This window comes from Rhipicephalus microplus, chromosome 8 (assembly GCF_043290135.1).
Source record: "Rhipicephalus microplus isolate Deutch F79 chromosome 8, USDA_Rmic, whole genome shotgun sequence".
In the NCBI taxonomy this organism is placed as follows: Eukaryota; Metazoa; Arthropoda; class Arachnida; order Ixodida; family Ixodidae; genus Rhipicephalus; species Rhipicephalus microplus.
In genome coordinates, this window is record NC_134707.1 from 102,498,051 (window position 1) to 102,523,014 (window position 24,964).

At 44.4% G+C, this 24,964-nt stretch overlaps 1 protein-coding gene across 6 annotated transcripts in view; it reads right to left on the reverse strand.

Annotated features, from left to right (window-relative positions):
- Positions 1 to 13,665: 13,665 nt before the first annotated feature.
- The window catches only part of LOC142768695 (uncharacterized), a 90,336-nt gene continuing 79,037 nt past the window's right edge, over positions 13,666 to 24,964 (reverse strand). For all 6 annotated transcript variants that reach the window (XM_075870707.1, XM_075870711.1, XM_075870710.1 and 3 more), the window contains 3 exons: positions 22,111 to 22,162; positions 17,710 to 17,849; positions 13,666 to 13,749 (listed from right to left, as the gene is read on the reverse strand). In XM_075870707.1, coding sequence (XP_075726822.1) covers positions 13,746 to 13,749; positions 17,710 to 17,849; positions 22,111 to 22,162 — 196 coding nt within the window. In that variant the 3' untranslated portion in view covers positions 13,666 to 13,745. The remainder of the gene's footprint in view (positions 13,750 to 17,709; positions 17,850 to 22,110; positions 22,163 to 24,964) is intronic.

The following is a 24,964-nucleotide window of genomic DNA, read 5'->3' on the forward strand; positions in this document are numbered from 1 at the left end:
GGCAATGCGAGTTGTTCTTCTGCTAAATGTAATTGTACTTGAATGTATACAGTGTAATGCGAAAAATTTGTTGTCTCACTTGTACAGCCGTCCACACTTTTAAGTCGAACACTCCGATGCGTGGCCTCATCTCGCTCTGGCTGAGCTCAGTGCCACACAGCCATGAAAACGATATCTTTGCAGCAGTTAAAAACAGAGAGAGTGCTTGTAGGTTTAACTAAGGAATTTCTGTTTCCAGTATGCTTCACCGGTGGGTTAAATACATTCACTTGGCATCCCGTTTTGGCCACGTTTCGCTCGTGGCTACGCTATCACGTGCGTCCATGCCGTTCATTGCCATATACTTATCTCGACAATGTACCATAGCGTGTGACACGTTGCGCACTTTTGAATTTCAAAACGCAGCTGCTGCTCAAAATAAATCGCAAGTATGAAAAACAAAACAAGCGCACGCGAATGCCGTCTTAAAACTTGCTCAGGTAATAAATTCGAAATGCGGTGACATTGTCAATTTGTTTTGAGAAGCAGCTGCGAATTCGAACTCGAGAGGTGCGTAAGCTGTCGCTCGCATTGATTTATGAACGAGATAAATACACGACGATGAACGACGCGGACGCATGATAACGTACAGCCTGGAGCGAAATGCGGAAAAAACGGGATGCCAAGTGAGTGCATTCGACCAGCCGGTCAGACAGACTGGAAGCATTGGTTTTAAAATTCTTGTAAAATTTAAGAATTGTGATTACAGTAGGCGCCGCCATACGTTTACAAAAGCTCTTAGCACTTCAGAATTTCTTAGTGTGTGAGAGTTGTCGTCTGATCCAAGGCTTGCGTGCTCTCTTGCCTGATTTCCTGCTTTATGAACGAATGTGTCAATGCCTCAAGGAACATTAAACATAAAATTTCGGTCACCAAAATACGAGGTGTGTAATGAATTAATGAATCTGAATAACGGACGCTCTGCTGGCACTGAAGAAGACGATGATGATCGGCGGCTGCAGTAGTAGCTCGCGGACGCCGCTCGCCATTAGCCAGACCTGCCTGATAAAGGACATTTCGCCAAGCTACGTCTGAACCTTTCTCGACGTACAACACCTCTATTTTAAGTGGTGGAGGAGCCGGGGTTTCCATCAACCTGGAACTTCGCAATCGGACGCTACCCTCACCGTTCACCATCACTGCTCCTGGCCCTTCTCAAGCTGCCTTACCAACGACAGTCTACTGTACTGGCGCGCCTCGGCAATGCGACCCACCAATTTTTCGCGGCAACGACGAACAAGACGCCGAGGACTGGCTCGTCGAGTACGAAATCGTAAGCGCTTCCAACAAGTGGAACGCCTGCGACCAGCTCACAAACGTGCGCTTTTACCTCGCTGATGTGGCCAGCCTCTGGTTCAAGAACCACGAAGGCGAAATTACCAACTGGTCCGCCTTCAAGACCACCATCACCGCGGTCTTCGGTCATCCCACCGTGCGCCGGCTTCGCGCGGAACAGCGTCTCCGTAGTCGAATCCAGCGCAGGGACGAGACCTTTACGAGTTACATTGAAGATGTCTTGTCTCTTTGCAAGCGCGTCGATGAATCTCTAACCGAACACGACAAAATCAAGAACATCATCAAAGGAGTTGACGACACCTTCCAGATGCTCGTCGCTAGGAGTCCACAGACCGTCACCGATGTTGTCCAGCTCTGTCAGGAGTACGACGAGTTGCGTAAGCAGCGTGTCTCGACGCGCAGGGCCGCAGAAGATACGGCTGAAGTTTCCGCCCTCGTACACGACGTCGCTGCTGATCACACCGTCTTACTGCCCTAAATCAAACAATTCATTCGTGAGGAAGTTGCGCGTCAGCTTTCTCTTGTGGCCGAAGCATCTGCGCCAGTGACCTCGTTTGACCCACGTCTACGCCAGGTCATTGAGACACAGGTCACGCAGGCACTGCCTCCATCGCCATCTGTTCCTACGCCGCTGACCTACGCTGCCGTCATTGCTAGACCCCCAGCCCCACCTGTCTCTGGCGCATACCGGGGCACCGGGTCCTCCTACCCTACGACGCTGCCTACATACACGGCACCCCATCCCGTTTCGCCCCCTTCACCTTCTGTCGTTAACTCATGGCGCACCTTGGATAATCGACCCATCTGTTTCGCATGTGGTTTCGTGGGACATATAGCACGCTACTGTCGCCGTCGCAACTTCCAGCCTCCAGACCATGGGAATTCTGCAAATTACCAGGCTGCCCGGAATCCCCAGCGACCGTATTCTCCTATCACCGACTCATTGTCCCAACGACGCCCCACTGATTCTCGCCGGTCATTACCACCCCGTCGCCGATCTGTCTCCCCGATGCTTCGGCGCAGGAGCCCCGCTCGAGAAGAAAACTGACAGCCGCAGTTCCGGAGGCAAGAACTGCGTCGTCGTCGAACTTTCTAAGACCTCCTCTTTGTCCGACACACGAAATTGATGTGCTAGTAGAAGGTGTTGCTGTACGTGCACTTGTCGACACAGGCGCCGTCGTTTCTGTAATTAGTGAAAAACTGTGTCGCAATTTGAGAAAAGTTACAACGCCGCTTACGAATCTTGCTCTGCGTACAGCCACCTCCCATTTCATCCCGCCGACAGCTCAGTGCAAAACTTGCGTTCTTATTCAAGATGTTTGGTACACCGTCAACTTTGTTGTTCTCCCATGTTCATCTTACGACGTCATACTATGATGGGATTTCCTTTCTACCTATCAGGCCCTCGTCGACTGCGCTCGTGCTGAACTCACGTTGACGAATCCGTGCCTTGATATCGACCACCACTGTCCCTCGAAAGTGTTTGCCGCAGCTGACGTCCGCATCGCGCCGTTGTCCGCCGTCCTAGTGCCTGTGTTTTCCCCTGCTACCACTAAGTCGACGCTCCTGTTCCAACCAACTATAGCTAGTGTGCAACACCGAACCATCGTCCTCCCGTTTGCCGTCATCAACTTTTCCAATGGTTCGGCGGTACTTTATGCGTGCAACGTTTCTGCTTGTCCGTACATCCTGCTACGCGGTGAGTGTCTGGGAAGCCTCGAGACCTTAAATTGTATTTTCGAAGACCCGATATATCCAGACAAGCCATTTTTACCGACTTGTGCCAATACACCCGCAACTGACGCTAATGAACCTATGGATGTATTCCGCAAGTCCATTGATTGTAACCTCACGCCTCGGCAGCAGGAACAGCTGATCAAGCTCCTACAGGGGTTTGAGCCTCGTTTGACCACAATCAGCCTTCCTTAGGTCGAGCGTCATCTGTTGTTCACCGTATAGATACCGGTCAAGAGACGCCATTACGGCAGCGTCCATATCGTGTGTCAACTACCGAACGCCGTGCCATCAATGAACAGGTTGACGACATGCTGACACGTGGCATAATCGAACCGTCAAGCAGTCCCTGGACCTCTCCAGTTGTGTTGGTGAAGAAGAAAGACGGATCCATCAGGTTTTGCGTGGACTACCGGCGTCTCAACCGAATCACGCGCAAGGATGTCTATCCGCTGCCACGCATTGACGATGCCTTGGACTGCCTAAAGGGAGCCGAATTTTTCTCTTCTTTAGATCTGCGGTCTGCATACTGGCAGGTACCCATGGCAGAGGTCGATCGTGAAAAAACTGCTTTTATCACGCCCGACGGGCTTTACAAATTCACAGTCATGCCCTTCGGCCTCTGCAACGCGCCAGCTACTTTCGAGCGGATGATGGACTCTATCCTTCGAGGCCTCAAATGGAACGTTTGCCTTTGTTATTTAGATGACATTGTCGTCTCTTCAACTGATTTCGCAACCCATTTAACCCGCCTCGAGAAAGTCCTCGCGTGTATTTCTGCCACGGGGCTGCAACTGAATCTGAAGAAGTGCAATTTCGCCGCTCGACAGCTTACGATCCTTGGCCACGTGGTTTCAAACGACGGCATTCTTCCTGACCCTGCCAAACTTACAGCCGTTTCAGCGTTTCCTAAACCAACCACCATGAAAGAGCTCCGAAGCTTCATAGGCCTTTGCTCTTACTTCCGGCGCTTCGTCCACAATTTCGCGACGCTCATCGCTCCTTTGACCAAGCTCCTCGCCGGCTCTAGAGACCTTTCAGCCTGGTCTGCCACCTGTGACGACTCTTTCATTGAACTGCGCAGCCTCCTCACGTCGCCGCCTATTCTGCGACATTACGACCCATCGGCACCCACAGAGATCCACACCGACGCTAGTGGTGTCGGGCTAGGCGCTATTCTTGCACAGAAGAAAGACGGCTTCTAAGAGTACGTGGTTGCCTACGCAAGCCGAACTCTTAGCAAAGCCGAAACCAACTATTCTGTCACTGAAAAGGAATGCCTCGCCATTATTTGGGCGATAGAGAAATTTCGACCTTACGTGTACGGGCGCCCTTTTGACGTCGTGACTGACCACCACGCCCTCTGCTGGTTGTCGTCACTGAAGGATCCAAGCGGTCGCCTCGCCCGATGGGCATTACGCCTCCAAGAATATAATATTCGCGTGGTCTATCGCTCCGGCCGGAAACATTCGGACGCAGACGCCCTATCCCGTTCGCCTCTACCCCCTGACCCGGACTGCTGCGAAAGTCTAACCTGTGATGCCACTGCCGTCCCTATCGCCGACATGCCATCTGAGAAACACAAGGACCCTTGGGTTGCTTCGATTCTAGACATCCTCGCTGGGTGGACGGCTTCTCCCCCTTCTCGCACGTTGCGCCGGCAAGTTGAGCACTTCGCCACTCGCGACGACGTGCTGTACCGACGCATCTACGCACCCGGTGGACGTCAGTGGCTACTCGTGATTCCACGTCATCTGCAATCCGAAATTTGTTCCACGTTTCATGACGACCCCCAATGTGGCCACGCAGGTTTCCTGAAGACTTATTCTCGCATACGTCTCCGATATTACTGGCGTGGCATGTACCGTTTTATACGACAATACATTCGGGCCTGCTCGACGTGCCAGAGACGAAAAACTCCCCCTTGTCACCACAGCGGTACCTTGCTACCCTTACCATGCCCATCCCGACCATTCGACCGCGTCGGCATTGATATCTATGGTACCCTTCCCAACACTGCTGACGGTAACCGCTGGATTATAGTTGCCGTCGACCATCTCACGCGGTATGCCGAAACTTCATCCCTTCCCTCGTCTACAGCAAAAGACGTTGCGACTTTCGTTCTTCACAACATCGTATTACGTCATGGAGCACCTCGGGAGTTATTGAGCAATCGTGGTCGCGTATTCTTGTCAGACGTCAACACAGCATTGCTGCGTGAGTGCCACGTCGTTCACCGCACTACAAGCGCCTATCATCCCCAGACCAATGGAATGGCAGAGCGCTTCAACAGCACCCTTGGTGACATGCTGTCTATGTATATCTCGTCCGACCACTCCGATTGGGACCGAGTGCTCCCGTTTATCACGTTCGCTTATAATACCGCCATTCAAAGCACTACTGGGTTCTCTCCTTTTTTCCTCCTTTACGGACGCGAACCTTCTTGCACTATGGACACCACTCTTTCGTACAAACCTGACTCCTCAGTGTCCACGACTTTGTCTCAAGCCGCTACACACGCTGAAGAATGCCGCCAACTGGCAAGATCATTCACAACCCAGTACCAAGGACGCCAAAAGCACCACCATGACGCATCAAATAACACTACTTCCTACGATCCAGGTTCACTCGTCTGGCTGTATGTCCCGTCTGCTACACCTGGCCTTTCTACCAAGTTGGTCCCCAAGTATCACGGCCCATATCGTGTGCTACAAAAAACGTCACCGGTGAATTACCTCATCCAGCCACTGGAACCGTCTTCTGACCAACGTCGTCGTGGCCAGGAAATTGTCCACGTCTCGAGACTTAAGCCCTGCTATGACCATCCCGTGTGTACTTGTCCATAGGTCGCCAGGATGGCTCCTTCTTCGAGGGGAGTAATTTTATTGAATTAATGAATCTGAATAACGGACGCTCTGCTGGCAATGAAGAAGACGATGATGATCGGTGGCTGCAGTAGTAGCTCGCGAACGCCGCTCGTCATTAGCCAGACCTGCCTGATAAAGGACATTTTTCCAAGCTACGTCTGAACCTTTCTCGACGTACAACACCTCTATTTTAGGTGCTACAAATTAAACGAGTTTTGGACAATTTATTCACTATCGTGCTGAAAACAGTTACTTTATGCAGGTCAGATGTTGAAAAGAGGATAACGGCTGCCAAGCTGTCATGAACGTTTCGGAGATGCTCGAGCATTTTTATAAGGAGTGCGTCCATCACTCAACGCGTTGTTCCAACTGCTCGGCGATCGGAATGTGTAAGAATGTGTGTGCGCATCGGAGAAGTAACTGCAGCCTGTATGCGTCATTGAACCAGGCTGGGCTCCTCAAGTCGCCGTAGAACTCTGTTCACGAAGTGATGCTCACCGCTTTCGACATAAGGGAGGTGCGTATCGAAAATATGACATCAGATATTGAACAGGTTGTGGGAGGCCACAACATCCCCTGCGATAGACACAGTGAGTTGTCGCATATTGTCAATGCTCTGAGGGAGACCTTGATAGAGCATCAGCAAAGCAGATGAGTAACAACAATGACACCAGGATAGCCGCGTTAAGAGAACTGTAGGAAGAGTTGGCAGCGAAAGGTGACAAATTTCACAAAGCTGCAGGATGCGTAGACACCTTGGGTGAAGATGTCAAATTGGTCGCCCACACAACAAGGCATTGTCTGGAGCATCTGGAGCAGGTTCAGCCAGAAATGAGGCGACGCACTGCAGCACACACCACACTCCAAAAAGTATCGGGCACCATGTGCGCCTTCAAGGGTGTTCTTGGTGACTCGCTCCGGCGTGCAACTGAGACTAAATTGAAAAATTTTAAAACATACGTTGACAGCATTGCCGCAGTGAATGCTAAAGACGAGAAAAGAGGTGAGAAGGCATCGATTGGAAAAGAAAGTCAGCTTTTTGTGCACAAAACACTTGGAATTTCAAGCTAAGGGCTTTATTTTGAAGAAACTGCGGCATTGAAGGAAAAGGCAATGCCAACAGGCCATGCCGAATACTTATGCGAACCGATTTACCTGTCTGGCTATTGAATTGCCCTTGCACTGTATTTCTGGAAACGAAAAAATTCTGTGAGAGTGCATGCGTGAGTACAGCTGTACAAAAGAGTGATCAATTAATTTCTGCAATGGCCTTTTATTACAAGGTCAAGGTCACATTCGTGGATCCGATGTTCCACAAGCACCAAGAGTCTTCACGCTGTACTCCCTTTGCTCCAGAATATTTAGGCAGGCCACCCGAATCAAGTAATCTGAGCTTTTTTTTTGCTTCTTGAGTCGTTTCAGTTGCAGGACCTTGGAAGTGAGGAATACTCTCTGATTCTACTCCACCTGAAGTTTGAGCTCCTGCCTCCAAAAGAGTGTCATAATACACTTACAATTTTACTGCCTTGGGTATAATAGATCTTCGTAGCAGTGCAAGTGGAAATCACGCGAATTCAATGTCGAAGGGCATGACTATTTTCGAGAATATAAAGACCGAACAAATAAACTGTTTTGTGACACTTCTGTTATTTGCACATTCAAATATGATTGAATACAGCGTGTCATAAACAAGACCACAGCTAACTTTTCACGCTTTATGCTTTAGTGTACTTTATTACTAGAGTTATATTTGTTCTGTCCAAATGTGGCAAAAAATAGAGGAGCAATGCTACAACCGAACCTCTCTATTCTGTTTGGTAGCCCTTCTCTTGTATTTTTCTTTCTATAGGAGGCGTACCTCATAAATGCTTTACTCTTGTTGCAGAGTGTTTTAAGGCACTGATCTTCTTTTACTTGCGGGCATGTATAGGGGAATTTTTAAAGTCAGTTAATGAACCATCTATAGAAGTCGAGCGAAATATGAAAAACAATCTTACATGAGGACCATTGTTTTTGTAACGCTTCACAATGTCCATTTATTGGCCACCACCGGTGACCTCGATCGAAATAAAGGTAATGTTGCTCTGATTTTCAGCTGGCGTTGCTGAAAATATTGTATATTTAACACGGCGTTTGCCTTCGTTTAGCACCTGCTACAAATTATTGGCTTATAATTTGGGGCAGGGTTGTTTGAATCAGACACATTTAGACAATTTCGATCTTGAGTGTCTCTTGAGGTGCTGGCTTTTAGAAACTCAGTGTGTGGATTACAAATCAACGTGAGCTAAGCGAATGTAAAAAATGCGTCAACAAAACATGTTTGGTTTCTCTGCCAGAGACATCGGCTTATTATGCAAGTGAAGCCTATCTTCGCAGATGCAGTTGAATGTTCATTGTACATTCAAGAGTCTTGAAGTATAGCTTGAATACTGCATGTTGGTGTGTGGCGGCTATAGCATTGTCCGATGAGAACATGGGCACGTAGATTCTGAATGCATAATTTCACACCAACCACTTTCATTCGACATCATGATTAAACCCTAAAGGTAGCTGTAGTAGTTCACAAAACCACGGACACAGATTAGGTTGAATCGCGCTCAAAGACAACGTCTCCAATAACATAATCACTATCTCTCGTTTGGCGCTATAGGACAGCTTCCTTATTGGAGGCAACAAACGTTAGGCTGCGCACTCTCCATCAATCGGGTAACGTAAAGTTCTGCTCCGGCATGCACTAAGAAATGCCTTGTCATATATGACAAGGCATTGCAAGACGGCTAGAAGCAGACCTCGTTGCTTGGGTCATGAACGTGTGAAGGCATCTCGTGTTTTTCACTTTAAGTAATTAATTCACATCAATACACAGACTTCGATTGTAAGTAGCATACACAAACAGCTTTCTGCGCAAAATACATCGATGCAACTCTCCGGAATGCCATTGTGGTCAGGCAAAACAAAATGTTCGCCCTACTTTTTTGGAGTGCGTTGAATACGCGAATGAAACAGATAAATTAACTCACCCTCTCCACAGCAAAAGAGTTAGAACAGAACGGAAGTAAGCTCTTGTTCAAACTGCATTAAAATGAAATGAAGTGAAAACCAGAAAGCAAGCATCACTGCACGGAAATTACGGAAGTGCGTATTGTCTGGCCTCATCAGTGTCGGGGTGGAGTACTTCACCACTTGAAGACAGCAAAACCACTCAACACAAACCCTGGTTGGTAGTTGTAGGAGAGATGGGTAATAGAAATATATGATGCGTGTTTCTAATGGCTCACGTACAGGCATCGGTAGCGTAGAGGTTAAAGCACCCGTCTTGTATCGTCACTGACTGAGGGGCCGTGCGTTCCACTCACATGTCATCCAAATAAAACAAAATATTTTCTTTGGTCTCTTTTTTCTCATCAATTTGTTATAGTACATCCAACGTTGCATCAGTAGCATAAATGATTTCAGTGAAATCTTGGAGAAACCTAGCATCCAAGAATACCTTCCTGTTACAAACACGAAAGATGTTTCAGCTTTGCCCACGAGAGTGAAACGTGATGGTGGTATCAGAAACAATTTCTTTATCTTTTTTATGCACGGTCCTCGTAAGAAAGCAAAGTCAGAAAATTGGAACTTACATATAGTCCTGGTAATTGTGTCCCCCACTAATATTATGGCAGTACAATTTATCGAGAATAAAAAAGGGTCGAGAATCCTGGTGCTCTCTTAGAGAGCAGTGAATGTGCTGGATTTGATTGGTGTTTGTGCTAACGATGAGAATTCAGCTAGAATAAAATGAATCCAAGTAATTCTGATCATGCTCCAGGCAAATGATTACTTTCGCACGCACAGAGCGCCACAATGAAACAATGTATACGTCATCTGGTTATGTTCTGGTTTTCTAAAGAGTTAGTTTAATCGAGGAAAAGACATGAAACGTTGAAAGAGAAGTATACAAATCAAAGAAGTGCTTCTTAGTTCAGGTTGCACGAGTGCGTAAAATTGTAACAATCAACTGAATTCCGAATGACAAAAACAACATAAATATTTCCAGAGTCATTCCGTCATTTTTACTTGCCATGAAGCGTCTGCGAATGCTTCATATAAGTAGAGGAGCAACCACCGGTGCCACCACCGCTTGTGTGCGGGAATTGGAGTGGCAATGATGATATTCACCCCGAGATCAGGTGACAGGGCGCAGCTATTGAAATGCGTTGAGTGCAGCCAGCTCATAATAGATATGTCGCTCATTGCCGAATGACTCCACGAAGCTTGCCGAACGTCACTATTACTTGCGAGAAAAGCACAACCTGCCGTTGAAAGTAATGTTCACGCTTGGCGACTGTGTGCGGTTTAGCCGTATATGTCAGATTCTTTGTATTTTTATCTGTAGTTTGAGCTTGCTTTACGTCCTATACGCACTGCTGTAGTGTGACTGCGGTTACGTACTAGGTCGTTGCCTGTGCGTATAGTTGCTGAAATGCGCAATGATGCTCTGCCGGAGCTAATCGCGGAGTTCACCATTGGGAGAGTAAAGTATTCTTTTTTCTTTTTGAATTCTATATTCAATAATCTCTAAAATATTCTTTTTTTAGTTTTTATACGTGTGTTTACCTGCGTTGCGCAAAGCAACCTCAGCATACGAAAGTTCTGTGCCTTGTAGTGCAGCGCACTTATATTAGCATCAAGACCCTTGAACAACGAAAGCAACAAGCTTTTTCCTTGGTGCGAGAATGCGCTCAATATGCCACATATGGCTATTTTGGACAAGAAAATAGAGAAACAATTTTTTCATTCTTAGGAAACGTGTTCTGAATTTGTTTTTTGTTTAACTTGTCTTTTCACATTATATTGAGGAAGAAAGCGGCCTGCAATAATTCTTAGATTCTTGTGTGTAAGGCTTAAGCTATGGCGAAAAGCTGCCAGTGTGTATCTGGTTGCAGAACACCTCTGCATGCCATAATACAACAGTATACATTGTGGCTAAGTCTGCAGTGGCCTGCTGTGCACATTTGGAAGCACGAATTTACGCAGCTGCCGTTATCGTGAAGGATGACCAAAATTGCACTTCACGGGCAAATAGAGATGGAAAAATATGAAGTTGTGTGTTTTCATTGGATGGATAGATGGGGGAATGAACAACAAGAGAGAAGGCAGGGTGGTTAACCAGGCACATGCCCGGTTTCCTACCCTACGCTGGGGGAATGGAAAGGTGGATAAATATGAGAGAGGGGGGAAAGAGAAGGGAAACAGAAAGAGAGAAAAAAAAGAGGGTTATCAGTCAATCGGCTGGCGCGTATGCAGTGGTGGCACTACACAAAAGTTAAAGGTTGTCACGTAGGCCTGTAGTCCTCCAAAAGCACAAGACAGCTTTGACTACTTTTTGAGTCGACGAAAGGCGAGGACGGTGTTCCAGTAGCATCTGCATAGAGATTGGACGATCGTCCAATTGTCGCAATGCGTCCGAAAACTTCTGTCTTGCAGAGGCAAATCGAGGGCAATGGCATATCAGATGGTCCATGTCTTCTTTGGCACAGCAGACGTCGCATTCCGCATTGTTGGTCAATCTAATGAGGGTTCTATATGCTTTTGTGAATTAAACCCCCAACCAAAGTCGACAAAGAAGCGAAGCTTCACGTTGATGGTCAAAGAAACTGAAGGTGTAAGGACCTCGCGAACGTTTGTCTGGTTCGTTCATGTTATAGATCTTGAAATTAACGGTTATGTGTTTTGAACTGTGTATGTAATAACTGACATCTGAATATAATGGGATTTGGTACGAATTTGGTACTTCTAAAGAACACGAATGAATAGGTGAGTAACATTATATAACTGCGCTACTTCTTACGGGTTGGTTAGTGTTATCCCCCTATTCTCTGGATCTGCTTTAGGACAATATTAAGACAAGATTCTTTGGGAATATTCCACAATGCGACGTGCTGTTTTATTATTAAGATGCCGAAAAAAGAAAACAAAAAACCCCGTAATACCCGACACGTCTACTTGTGCACTGCAGTATTTTTGCGCGTATTTCCGATAGTGCTAAAACAGCGTATCAGAATGTCATCGCATAACTACACCCAACTTCGGCATCTCAGAATAAGTCTATGTCTTCAATAGCCTACTAACACTCAAACTTTAAGTAAGTGTCCTCGCTTTTGTTTTCATAGTTGTGTCATGAACAAGTTTTATGCACTTTGTCGGAAACACAACCTGAAGTCTGTTTACGGGTGCCACCGCAATGTCACACACAAGCCTGATTGATTCATATGTGGGGTTTAACGTCCCAAAACCACCATATGATTATGACAGACGCCGTAGTCGAGGGCTCCGGAAATTTCGACCACCTGGGGTTCTTTGACGTGCGCCCAAGTCTGAGCGCACGGGCCTACAGCATTTCCGCAACCACCAGAAATTCAGCCGCCACCGGCATGATACGATCCCGCGACTTGCGGGTCAGCAGCCGAGTTCTTTAGCCACTAGACCACAGTGGCGGGGCCACACGCAAGCCTACTTTTATGTAATGTTGAGAAGAAATCTTTGCAGGATAACTCTTCCGATACAGTATAAATCAATATTTTAGGAACAAAATTATTAGGTAATGGTACGCGACCGAATTTCTTTTTCACAATATTCAGAGATATTGCCCTTTATCACAATTTGATTTGTTTTCCGTATAGACGTTTACATTATACACTCTATAAAAAGGACCAAAAGAGGTAAGGGAGGTTGGACTTTTCGGAATTAACTGATTTGCTAAAACTATTCATCCTTTTGGAAACTAACTGCAAGAGGATATATAGCTGGTTCTTGAAGGATTAACTGCAAGCGAACTAAGGGTTGATCCTGAGAGGACTAATGGTTACTCCTATAAGGACTATCAGCTGAATTTTTAAAATCGTCTCTAACAGAGCAAATGTTACTCTAGTAAGGACTAACTGTTGCTCAGAGAAATAATCCCTGTGAGAGTGAATAGTACTTTTTCGAAATAAACTGTTACTGTATTTGTTGCAAAAAATATACACGCATTGGGGTTAGTATATACAGAAGGAGGTCCCATAGCACAAGGCTGAAAGGGGACCTCCTGTTGGAAAATGACATGTTGATAACTACAACGAATTGGCAACAAAAAGCAATGAAGTAATTATTGATTGTAGTAAGGAAAACGCAAACGTGCAATAAAATGCCAGTGAAAATGGTAACAAAACAATGTTCAGTAATTGTGCATAACTCTTAAAAACAACGAAACATACAATAAAAATGGCAGTAGAATTAGGAACGAAATGACGTAAATAATGATACACAGCTATAAAGATATACAGCTTGATAAATATATACAGCTAAACAACTCCAATGTGCATGGGTAATAAATGTGAAAATAACGCACACAATAATAATAGCTGCAAATGTAAGCGAACGCCGATATAAAAATGAAGATGAGTTATGATTGCGAGATAGGATGTTTAAGATCTTTTTTCAAAAGCAGCCAATGACGATTGTTTAGGGTGTAGTGGTACTGAATTCCAAAATTGAATAGCTGCAAATATGGTAGTATGTTTGCCATAGTTAGTGTGTGCATGTGGTAGTAAAAAATTTGAACAGTTTTTTTGAGGGACCAATGATTAATCCCCTATTCATTCACCTGGCCATCCTTCCCCGACTGGCATGATAGCTGACGTCAACTGCGCCTTACTAACTACATTCGGGATTGTGTGTTAGAAAGAAAAATTGCAGAGACCAATTCAAAGCTAGAAACATTTATTTTCCACAAGCATTGTGTCATGCACACCACGGGTGTTCACCGTGGGCTGCTGTCCCGTTTTACCTGCGAGAAATAGAAAAAAAGTTCTTATACAAATAAACCAGCTAGAACACCACCACCTAATTGCCAAATAGTATTAATTAAGCACTCGCTAGCTCATAAAACATGCACAAACTTGCCAGGCACAGTGCTTTTTTCAGCTTTCACACTTTGTATTATGTAATGTGCCAATGTTACAAAAATGAAAGCATCATCTTGAAAATAATATGATGCACGTTATTTCAAGAGCCAGTTATTTCACAAAATGATGATCAGACTTCAATGTGACGGCGTCGATTCTTGAAACTTCGAGAAGAGAAGCCATGAAGAAGCCCTTCTTGTAAGCTGGTGTGTTCATTTCTCTGCCAGAAAGTTCCGGTGTTCAGTACATTGAACAGAAGTTCCACAGAAGCACAAATACACGCGCACCGACAATTCCAGCACATGGGACGAAGTGTGTTTTTCACGGCTACATTGGTAGCCTATGAAGCGCCACTCACCTTCCACAGAACCAGAGAAAGAAAGATCACCACGAGTGACAAACACAAGCCGCAATCTTGACTACAGTGACTGTGGGCGATTTCGAAGAAGTCTGACGCGGATGGTTACACAATATACGCACTCAAATGTATGACAGACTAGCGTGATTCTCATCGCTGGTAAATGTCATGAAATTTATTGAACTACGTTTTAAATCATTATAATGGTCGGTGCACTATTGTTCCCTGATAAATTATTCTTTTCTCGCGACATTTTTTTCGTCGTAATTCTAAGTGGGCTGAGGAGCCTTGTCATCAGTTCACTGCAACTCTGAACATGCATTTGCCACATTCTTCACCTCTCAGTCTTCCGCCCCACGTTACAACCACGCCGACAAAGAGAAGGGTGAGTTTCAGAAAAATGGGGCGCACCTGACCTAGAGCGAGACCTATGAAAGGCTAATCACCCGTCTAAGCATCAGGGGGCTGTAGAAAAAGCGTCTTTTCTTTCCTTCAGCTCCTACCCGAGGGAGTAAGTGAGCCATTCATCCTCTAGTTATGTCTCCAAATTCGCACATGGCACACTCTTCATTCCTCATGGTCTTTTTGTGGACTAACGACACGATTTGAGGACTAAAGGGGACGTCTTTCCCCCATTAAGCTGGAGTTTTTTTAAGTGTACGTACTGAACCGAAAGCCGCGCTATCAACTCTGGTCGCAGTGTTCTGATTTCCATGGAAATGAAATGCTTGGGGCCCGTGTACGGTGCGATCTCTTAGCAAGTTATTTAAAACCAGGTTGTCGAAGTTTTGATTGTCTTCTAGTCACTGTGGTGTCTCTCATATTTGTATCATAACTTTAATGTAAACTTCATGATATTACATTCACAGTATGAATTACTATATTAATCGGCTTGATCTGAAAACCAACTACATCCACCACGAGATTTCACTAGCAGGGTTTCTATAATTCCAATTTCAATAATGCTTGCTACCAGCTCTCTAGAAGGCCATGAAGTTTGAAGTCCACGCATGTAAACTCTGAAAGGTGAAGATAAAGTAAATTAGGATATGCTAGACCGAGCGGTTACACAGTCTTTGAGTCAATCAATAATTTTGATGCACTCTTACAAAGTCCACCGGTACTAGGTCAGGTTCTCCAATGCGGGTGTGTGTTGCAAGCTTCCAGATTCCTCTTTATGCGTTCAACGATTGTACAAGCACCGTGCGCAAAGCAAACACACTCAAATGCTGCAATGGCACACACTAATTATATTTACACGGTCTTTGTAAAACTTTTCTAGCAGATCAAAACACCGCAGGCGTTGGTATTTGACAATGATTAGGCGAAATTTAAAGTCGTTGTAGGTAAGCCGTGGTGTGATGAGTACAAGGCGAAACTTACTCCGTGGTGTAGGTGCTACAACAGGAATGCGTTTTGAAGACATGAACTAAAATGAGACGGGGCAAATACAGTACGACTGTATACTTGATTATTTTACTACCAACGAAAGCATAACACATATGCGCTTAGGCACGTTATCTTAACCCTGCACTTAAGGATGACTGGGTTCTTAAAGTACTATAGTGTGAAGTGTTATCACTGACCAAGTCTGATGGTTTATCCGACATTTCAAAGACTTTCTTATTGATTTGATTGATATATCGGGTTTATCGTCCCAAAGCCACCATATGATTATGAGACATGCCGTAGTGGAGGACTCCGGAAATATTGACCACCTGGGGTTTTTTAACGTGCACCCAAATCTGAGCACACGGGCCTACAACATTTCCGCCTCCATCGAAAATGCAGCCACCACAGCCGGCAATCGAACCCGCGACCTGCGGGTCAGCAGCCGAATACCTTAGCTACTAGACCACCATGGCGGGGCAGACTTTTTTATCCATTAAGCTAAACAAGGATACTTTGTCAGTTAAGTATCTATTATGTTACGCAATGAACGGGCGCATATGATAGCTATAGTTCCTGTCGTCCTGTTTGTCGTAGCAGGCCTTGACCGACTAATTTATGATTCTTGATATAGATGGATTGGAACGTTACTTTTTTAGGCAATAATAGTGGAATAATTCTAGTCAATGGCACGATTACGTTCCTACGCATGCTTGTTAGCCACATCACGTTGATGTTCTTGTGCCGTCAATAACGTTATATACCTAAACAGCTCTCAGAAACAATTTTTTTCTGATATAAACACAAATAAAGTGAAGGGATTAGGCACGTTCCAAAATCTACTTCACTCTTACCACTATCATTGGCAATCGACTAAAAGCGCAGGTATTCAACCTTGAGGCGCATTAGTGCGTTACAAGTGAGCTTCAAGATAGCCGCTCAAACTATCCTAGACGTTATCGTACTGTTTCATTAGGTGGTCACTCACTTGGGCCCCTACTTTTTGGCGCATAATACGCTTCGCCCCTTGATATCCGAATTTTTTCGGTGTAGTTCACGTAGCAGGAAAGAGGTATCTAGGTGTAAAACTGGCTCATTTTGCATAGGCTATGAACTTTTGAGGGGAAGAAAATACGATATTTATCCACGTATTCACAAATGCTCCTCCACTCGACTGTCACCATTCACTTGACAGAGTTGAGCAGTGTGCCACTACTCGGCTTAAAATGACGTTGCAATACTCAAGAATTGCAGCAGATTATCCTTGATATGCAGTGACTTGCCGTTCTTAGAGATGGCGCTCCCGCCGGCTTTCTCAGTGAAGGTGAAGCGTTCAGTGAAGGGACGTTCTAGAATACGTAGGTTAGACTCGCCTTTTCAGCAGCTTTCTTAGGAGTGCGTGATATGCGATGTATGTATAGAATTGAGCTGCATGCCCATTCTTGTTTCTGCGAATTTGAAGCCGTTTGCTTGTTCTTTTTGCTAGCACATCAATTGCTAACACTCTAATAAAAGGCCAGAGTAGCATGACGGCTTCAGTTTGCGTATCTTTTGTAAAATATATATTTGTGTGACGTGCTTGCCTGGTTTAAAAAAAGCAGTAATCTCATCAACTCTAGACATAATTCTTTTTTTTGCGTTTGAAATAAACAGATTAAAAGCATCGATCACCGGTGACTGGTTGAAAGAAGCGTTGTAGTGAAAAAGCTAAATGACATTTCAAAGTAATATTTTCATTAACACAAAACAGCAGAGGTTGTACATTTCCCTCATGTATGTTTGCGCTCGGCCAGCTCTTCGTGGAACACCACCAAAGTTGGTATAAAATTTTTTATACCTCAACCATGAGCTTTATTCCTTAGACAACCTTGTTTCTTCCACTTGCAGACATGGTGCGAGTAATCGAAATGCACAAAAAGCAATAACGATAGCAGTTTTGTTGTGAGTGAAACGTTGCTTTATTCGCGGTGGAACGTTATGCTATTAAGAGCACGCTCCAAATAAGCTGGCTAACACACTTATAAGCTATTCTGTACGCCACAATACATGAAAGCAAACATACATATCACGGCATTGAACTAGGCCTATGCCTTACCCTTGTCGATGAGCTGGCCGCACAAGGCCATGTGGTAGCCTGGAGTTGTCGGCCACGCAGGCCATGAAGTTGTTGAACAGGGAGTGGTAGCAACAAGTGCAGTTGATGCCACACGTCTGCCCTGCCTGCATTCCGATGCACTAATTCGTAAAAGAAAAGAGCGAATATTAGTGATAAATATCTGCACTGCTTCCTTGCAATTTTTAGAACAAAACTCAGTTCATTACACTCTACAAAGAATTTTTCTCACAAGCCTACATCGGGGTATTCAAGAAAAAAAAGTGCGGCCAGCTCCACTCCATCAAGGTGTCAAATCAGCGAAGCTGATGTTTTCTTGTCGGGCTTAGCCACCGACTTACTTATGTGCTTCCCAGCGGTTCACCTTTTCTACCGAGCCTCGCCCGTCTTGATGCAGCGGAGCGCTTCGTGATTACCTTCCTGGTAAACCTAAGGTGCCTAGTTGAAACAACGTTTCAAGGTAGCGACACCTTCCCCTCTCGTACTCGTTCATGTTCCTGGAGCGCCCCTTAGAAGTTTGAAAACTCTTCAAAAAGCGAATGGTTGGCTTCAGTTGCTATATATCGTGAATAGATATAAACGAAACGAAATGGAAGAAAATGAGTCGTAGGGTTACGTATATGAACATTAGCAGTACAGCAGAAGAGCGTGCGGGATGTGTAACTGAACTGACAACGTTGTGTAGTTCAATATTTTACACCACTAGCCATGGCGTCTCGCACCGTAGATCGTAGTCTATACAGTTTTAACTAGTACCGTTCTTCAATTGTGTTTTGTTCCCGTTGTGACACAGTGAAAGTCACACAGCACACCACAAGGTGTGCTGTTGTGACGAGGGATTAGAGCCGGCTTGTGCAAGCACAAGGAGAAACCGCAGCTAGACAGGTACGAACGCTTGACTAGCAGCACTGCGTTGTCGTTTTTTTAATGTGTCCATTTGTACAACCGTAATGACAGGGGATTCTGATGAGGTGCGCGGAACTTCCTGGTGAATGAGAGTTCTACTGGTGAAGTGCCCCAAGCAGCGCCTTTCGGCTTCTTTATACCGCGTTCTGGTTAACTACTCAATCGTGAAATATTGAAATATTGAAAGCTACTTTGTACACGTGCATACGCACAAGTATTTGTAAAACTGGCATGCACTAGATTCGCTTCTGGCATTTCAATAAAAACCGACAAATGAACACGTCTGGCAGATGCGCGTAAACTTATGCGTTGACGGAGTAGCCCGAAAGCGTTCGCGTGCAATGTTTCATAGCTACACATCACGGTGTGCTTCACTTCGGATAACACAAGGTAGCTGAAGAGAGCAAAACTATGTTTTAAGACAACCCAGCATTGTTGAAGAACGCGGACGTTGAATTGAACGAGCACCACGAAACGATCTTGGCCGGCTTGACGAACGCTGAAACGCTACTCCTACACAGTTTATGCCCTGGCTACGACTTCGTCCTTGGTCACGGCGGCAATTCTGCTGGAACCACATGCACATGCGCACTCACTTTGCACCTTTTGCATAATAACAAACACCACTATAAAATTGCAAGACCAACTGCAAGCAATGCACCAATTACAGACGCGGATGGCAGAGAAAAGAAGGGGTAAGCGAGAGGGTGAGGAGGACGGCTCGAGAACAATTTGTAACGCTACCTTGAAAACTTGTTTTATTTAGGGACCTTAAGTAAACGGAGTCCCACTCTCGCCATGCAATAGTCAAATTTTATAGGCAGAGACGGAAAGTATCTAAAACCTAGTGCCACAGTCATCAACGCCTGCCAACGATTGAAGTGTGACTATAGGGCAGGAGAGGGCAAATATCCAAAACCCAAAATTTTATAGAATTGTTTTTTCGAATAATAGTGATTTTATATATGCGAAAGTTTATTATATATTTCTACTTTATGGTTTAATTGACACTTGAATAAAAATTATCGATTGCCTCATTTTCAGTTCAAGTGCCATAAATGGCGGGGAATTGGGCTTATCCAAGCAATCCGCTATCAGGGCTGGTAGGTAATCAGCTTATTGCCGAGTCGACGAATCATCGCTCACTTTTGCGTGGTGGTTTCGTGTGAACCTTGTGCAGTTTATTGATTTGGTTATGTGCTGTTTACTGGCGTGAAATTTCATAGCCGAACGAGTGCGAACAATGAGTAGATAGCCGCCCTCACGACTGTCGACTGCCTTTCCTGGCGTACGGACGATGTGCGCTCGCCTATGGTGATTGTGAATGCGACACGCTAAGCGACGAGAGGCTGTACTCTGGAGTAGCCTAATCGATATACCCCCTTGCGGCATCTTTTGTTGTTCGTTTTGTTAACAAGGCACGTGCAATCGTGACAAACCGTCCCTGTCGGCATAGAGTTTCCCAAAATTAACTAGAGGGCACTCTGGCGCTGCGATTGTTCAGCGAGCATGGGAATGATGGGTAGTACGCACATTTGCCTAGACTTCGTACTTGCGGGTGGCGAATCGTACTTGCGGCTTCGTTTGTTGCTGGTTATGGTTTTGTTTTGAAACAAAGAACGAACCCTTTTGAACTTAGTGACTTGATTCGAAATGGTAAGCCTAAAAGAATAAAGCTATGAAGTGCAATCGGTGAACGTTTGCTAATTTATGTTTTCGTGAAAAAACAGCTCCAAGCCACACGAACACACACGGAGCCAGAAGCAGGCCAGAAGTACGAAAATTAGACAAATATGTGTACTAACCATCATTCCCATGCTCGCTGAAGCGCCGTGTGTTGCAGCTCTCATAGACACTAGCGCCAGAGTTCCCTCGAGTGTATATTAGGAAACTCTACGCCTGTCGGTACACTCTGACGATAGTTATAGCGCGAGAACAAAACGACGACACAGAGACAAGAAGGACACGAAAGACAATTTCTTTTTTCTTCTTGTCTCTGTGTCGTCGTTTTGTGCTCGCGCTTTAACTATTGTCATGCCTTACCAACTAGCCAAGCTGCCACACTTTTAAGGTTCACTACGCTTTGGCTTGTACCCAGTATGTGGAATTGGCCATTAAAGTGGTGGTTAATTTAATGAGACGTAAAGAATGGTGAGCAAAACAACTTCGTTTTAGCCACAATAGATATAGAATTTTATAAAGAAAACGAATTAACGAGGAATCAAGGGAGTGTAAAAATTGAAGAATAACTGTGTTACGTACAAATAAAGTGAGTACTGAACTATCAACCGATGGGTATAAACAAATGAGAATTCCAAAGTACTAATGTTTTGTTCGGAACACATGAATGTAACAATGACAATAACATTTACAATTTTCAATTTAAGTAGATAGTGCTCTAACAAACCCATTGTATACCTATACGGGAAAACTCTTGCATTATTGAGGAATAAGTCATGAAATTTCATTTTTGTTTTTGACAATGACTTATCTGAAATACTGCTACGTCTGTTAAAGTTAAAAGCTCTAGCAGACCTTGCACAAGCATAGCTTGAGGCCTATGTACCCTAAACTACAGCTTTTTGAAAATGTTCTTGGTTCAAAAATAGATATAAACTTAATGCACAAGTGAAGATGCCCAAATGTTTAAATATGCTCTGAAGGTGAGCATGCATAATCTGCAAGCTAATGGGAGGATTCGGCCTTACTTATATAACACAGCATTCGCAATATATTTTGGAACCCTTAAACAATTTCCAGTCACACGCCTCCTTTTTGTTCTTTTCTTCATTACCTGCTAATTTTCATGCACGTGAGCCCCACTAAAAGAGTAATTAGCAAGATTGCACATCGTTATAATAAAGTAATACAATAAATACCCATGCCAATTAGGTCATGTTCTGCTGAGATCTGCGTACTTGAACCAAATCTTCTTAAGGCTACGACAACAAGGCCGTCAAGCGAGTTCGAACTCAAAGAAGACATGCTAAGGAACACAGTGCTTATTACAAACCTGGTAACAAAAAATTATTCCGGCCAAAACTTACCCTGAACAGTCTAATTAGATTTTAGATCACTTTGAATATAAGTAGGTGTATGTTAATCAGGGCGTTGCCAATTCAGCGCAATGTGTGAATTGAAATCACTCGGAGCTCCCATATTTGCCATGCTGATGGCACTGGCAATAGGTTGTGAACTGCTTGTTGCCAGAAAATTTGCCAGCCAATTGGATAAACCTCGAGTATTCCTTTTAGAACATTCAAAAACTGCCTCGCCTACGTTGTGTGCGCTGTGTGTGCTATTGTCACCGTTTTCTTTTTACGCTGATTGCGCATTTCGCATAATTTTCTCGTTGCGACCGCATAGGGCGAGCACGGAGAAAAGTCGTGTCCTTAAGAATCTTGCACCATCCTTCATGGCGCATGCGTGGGGGCAGGGTTCGTAAGGCTTCCTGCTAACTGTGGTTAGAACACTTACATTTGGGAGACAAGAGGAGTGAAGTATCTTCGGTGAGCCAGGAATTCCGCCACTGTAATAATAAACGTTCTTTAACAAAACAACAAGTTGGTGACTTTCAAGCACAAACATACCAGGAGTGAAAACGAAACTTTTTTTACTGCATGGCTTAAAAACGAGATTATAAACAGGAAGTATTACAAGAGAGAAAATCTGAGCATTACGGAAGGTTCGAGAGCACGAAAAAGTATTTAAGGCAGAATTCCACTACCGCATTCGTTTAAACACAACGACTTGTCTGCATTGAGCCAGCAGCACTCTCCTGCGGCGACGCTCTGAAATTTTCTACCCTGCGAAAGTCGAGTGCTCATGCCAGAACGCCAACTGCGGGGATAATTACCGTTAAAAATTACTTGCAATAAATTAAAGCTTATCAAGGTTTGACAACAATTTCAGTTGTTGCGCCTTCGCTGAGACCTGACAGTGGGTCACATCACTCACGTAAATGTTTATCAGGGCCTCATTAATGAATCTCACTCCACTGAGACCACGCAGGCTTCTTTTTTGTGCAAGATAGTTTTGTGCCCGTATTACTTCAAAGTGTCCAATGTTTTCAAACATATCAAACTTGATATAAGCTTGCTGTTGGACAAATACGTTGACGATCTCCAGAGCAAATGTTTCCACATATGGATAAATACCATGCCTCTGTGAATGAGGGAATAAACATGGCACTATTCTTAGCTAAGTAAAACAGTATAATGGCGGGTGATTACAGACAGAATGAGACTACATGACATCGTCATATTATTTCTATGGTTGAGCAAACCCTCTATCGGAAGTTCGTACTTCAAAAAAGATATGCGCCTGTAAAAATAGTTTTCGGTCAATTCACCGCGGGAAAAAGGCACTTGAGCCTACGAAACCCGGACCTGCTACTTCTATAGCGTGCTACCCAAATGGCCCCTGACGCAGCAGTTAGTCTATGTCTGCCCATATTCAGGTCATATATATCCTAATAGCTGCCTTAGAGTGGCTTAGGTTCCTCTCAGATCTTTTGTCTACGATATTCACCATATACGTATCTGTGTAGTTAGGTGCATTCTAGTTGTGGTTGGTTCACTAAGCACCTAACCGCAAAAAAAAAATGTCGAACACTGCAGATGCCACTTTGCAGATAGCACGCATTTTGTGTTTATTTAAAGTGTTCTACCTGGTGTTTCCAAGTATTTTAACTATTTCATTTCAAAAATGTTTCAAAGGTGTGTATGTCTACGAATCTCAATTTTGCACATTCCCTACAGCCAGCATGTTCGTGGCTGCAGCGTGTTCGACGTGACAGACTTTCTAGTACATACCTTTCTATATGTTATCCCAACTTCGTTCACTGTGAGACCCTAAAATATGGCGACAAAACGCGAATGTCTTTGTCACATTTTCACCACAGCCATAAATATTTCCTGCAGCTGACGCACAAAACGGCAACCATTTATCACGGAAGGCGGCTGAGTGGAGTCGAGAAAACAATAGTAGGGTTCGTGTGTAAGTTTATCTCCTCAGGCATTCAGCATGAAAAATAATTATTAATAGACCACGCCAAAGCACCTGATAAGCTTCTTGACAAAAAACAAATCCCGCCACATTCATCAAATAAATGACGATAACCGGAAGAAGCTGAAGAGGCAGAAATCATCAGTAAACCCTAAATGTACCGCAATAAGTCAGCTTTTTGCATCATTAGAGAGACGTAGGTAACCCCCCGTGAAAAGTTAGCTTTATTAATCATTAGACAGACGTTGGACTGTGCGTATATTACACAAATCAACTTTTAATGAATGCAGTTTTAGTGAACTTCGGTGAGTTTGACTCGTTCTATCTATCTATCTATCTATCCATCTTGCGGCCTACGACTTTCAAGTTTCCGGGTCGTTTGGGCATTGAGATCTATACCGAAATCGGTATCACCTAACATGACTTTATAACGAGCATAGGAAACTAGACAAAACATGAAAATTATCGCATGTGTGTCATGAATGTCATGATCTTGTTGCTGCTGTTGTGGTTCCATTCACATGATATATCGCAAAACTGGTATGGTATGACATGACTGCATGGTGAACATAAATGGCAGGCCCTCACGTGGAAATGATCACACGTGCGTCATGTAAGAACATGGCTACAAGCCATGCTCCCTATGCGCTCGCGGTTCTTTGGCTAGTTTCACAAACACCGAACTTAGTAATACGTGACGTGAATGAATGGTGAAGGTAAATGACTTGTACAAACCCGATAATCACGACATGCGTGTCATGTGAGTACATGACTTCACGCCATGCTCATGATGCGCTCTAGGCTGTTTGAATAACTTCACATATACGCACTATGATATTACATGACGTGAACGGACGAAAATTACATGTTTAAAGATGATAATCATGACATGCGCGTCGCGTAAAACATGACTACATACTATGATCAGAGCGTGCTCATGTCCCTCTGGCTAGCTTCACATATACCCAATTTTGTATTACGTAACTCTTATGTACGACTGAGCACAAATTCCAGGCACCAACATGATGATCAAGAAATGGAAGTCATGTATGGTTTAATTTACCTGCACTTCGTGACATTGTGCTGATTTGATTGTGACCATTCAACCTTCTTCATTCGTACTTTGCATATCATCGATTCCCACTGTACATTGGGTCTACCACTTCGTTTTTGTCCTTGTTTATTTGTTGTTTCAGTTTTTTTTAATTGTTTGTTTCATTTTGTTGTCATGGTAGCTGGATTGCGCGTTCCCTTCATTATTACGCATTTATGTGCCGTGACATGAATTGAGAGAGGTTCTTGTACTGGCTGCAGTGGTAAGTTT